The sequence below is a fragment of the Salvelinus namaycush genome, chromosome 14 (assembly GCF_016432855.1).
Source record: "Salvelinus namaycush isolate Seneca chromosome 14, SaNama_1.0, whole genome shotgun sequence".
NCBI classification, from domain to species: domain Eukaryota; kingdom Metazoa; phylum Chordata; class Actinopteri; order Salmoniformes; family Salmonidae; genus Salvelinus; species Salvelinus namaycush.
Genome location: NC_052320.1, coordinates 262,032 through 263,779, shown reverse-complemented (window position 1 = coordinate 263,779; position 1,748 = coordinate 262,032). Strand labels below are relative to the sequence as shown.

The 1,748-nt window shown below is 47.9% G+C and overlaps 1 protein-coding gene across 1 annotated transcript in view; it reads left to right on the top strand.

Moving 5' to 3' along the window:
* The first annotated feature begins 1,723 nt into the window (after positions 1–1,723).
* LOC120059535 (plexin-B3-like) overlaps positions 1,724–1,748 on the top strand; it is a 43,400-nt gene continuing 43,375 nt past the window's right edge. The window contains exon 1 of the mRNA XM_039008667.1: positions 1,724–1,733. Within this exon, the coding sequence (XP_038864595.1) occupies positions 1,724–1,733 (10 nt within the window). The remainder of the gene's footprint in view (positions 1,734–1,748) is intronic.

Below are 1,748 nucleotides of genomic sequence, written 5' to 3'. Positions count from 1 at the left end.
TTACCCGTGAACTCCTTCCTACACTGGTCTCTAGTGAACTAAACCTGCTGAGAGGTGTGTTTACCTGTGAACTCCTTCCTGCACTGGTCTCTAGTGAACTAAACCTGCTGAGAGGTGTGTTTACCTGTGAACTCCTTCCTGCACTGGTCTCTAGTGAACTAAACCTGCTGAGAGGTGTGTTTACCTGTGAACTCCTTCCTGCACTAGTCTCTAGTGAACTAAACCTGCTGAGAGGTGTGTTTACCTGTGAACTCCTTCCTGCACTGGTCTCTAGTGAACTAAACCTGCTGAGAGGTGTGTTTACCTGTGAACTCTCCTCCTGCACTGGTCTCTAGTGAACTAAACCTGCTGAGAGGTGTGTTTACCCTGTGAACTCCTTCCTGCACTGGTCTCTAGTGAACTAAACCTGCTGAGAGGTGTGTTTACCTGTGAACTCCTTCCTGCACTGGTCTCTAGTGAACTAAACCTGCTGAGAGGTGTTTACCTGTGAACTCCTTCCTGCACTAGTCCTCTAGTGAACTAAACCTGCTGAGGGTGTGTTTTACCTGTGAACTCCTTCCTGCACTGGTCTCTAGTGAACTAAACCTGCTGAGAGGTGTGTTTACCTGTGAACTCCTTCCTGCACTGGTCTCTAGTGAACTAAACCTGCTGAGAGGTGTGTTTACCTGTGAACTCCTTCCTGCACTGGTCTCTACTGAACTAAGCCTGCTGATAGGTGTGTTTACCCGTGAACTCCTTCCTGCACTGGTCTCTAGTGAACTAAACCTGCTGAGAGGTGTGTTTACCTGTGAACTCCTTCCTGCACTGGTCTCTAGTGAACTAAATCTGCTGAGAGGTGTGTTTACCTGTGAACTCCTTCCTGCACTGGTCTCTAGTGAACTAAACCTGCTGAGAGGTGTGTTTACCCGTGAACTCCTTCCTGCACTGGTCTCTAGTGAACTAAACCTGCTGAGAGGTGTGTTTACCTGTGAACTCCTTCCTGCACTGGTCTCTAGTGAACTAAACCTGCTGAGAGGTGTGTTTACCTGTGAACTCCTTCCTGCACTGGTCTCTACTGAACTAAACCTGCTGATAGGTGTGTTTACCTGTGAACTCCTTCCTGCACTGGTCTCTAGTGAACTAAAGGTGCTGATAGGTGTGTTTAACTCCTTCCTGCACTGGTCTCTAGTGAACTAAACCTGCTGATAGGTGTGTTTACCTGTGAACTCCTTCCTGCACTGGTCTCTAGTGAACTAAACCTGCTGAGAGGTGTGTTTACCTGTGAACTCCTTCCTGCACTGGTCTCTAGTGAACTAAACCTGCTGAGAGGTGTGTTTACCTGTGAACTCCTTCCTGCACTGGTCTCTTAGTGAACTAAACCTGCTGAGAGGTGTGTTTACCCGTGAACTCCTTCTCCTGCACTGGTCTCTAGTGAACTAAACCTGCTGAGAGGTTGTGTTTACCCGTGAACTCCTTCCTGCACTGGTCTCTAGTGAACTAAACCTGCTGATAGGTGTGTTTTACCTGTGAACTCCTTCCTGCACTGGTCTCTAGTGAACTAAACCTGCTGAGAGGTGTGTTTACCTGTGAACTCCTTCCTGCACTGGTCTCCTAGTGAACTAAACCTGCTGATAGGTGTGTTTACCTGTGAACTCCTTCCTGCACTGGTCTCTAGTGAACTAAACCTGCTGAGAGGTGTGTTTTACCTGTGAACTCCTTCCTGCACTGGTCTCTAGTGAACTAAATGCTGAGAGGTTTGTTTTACCTGT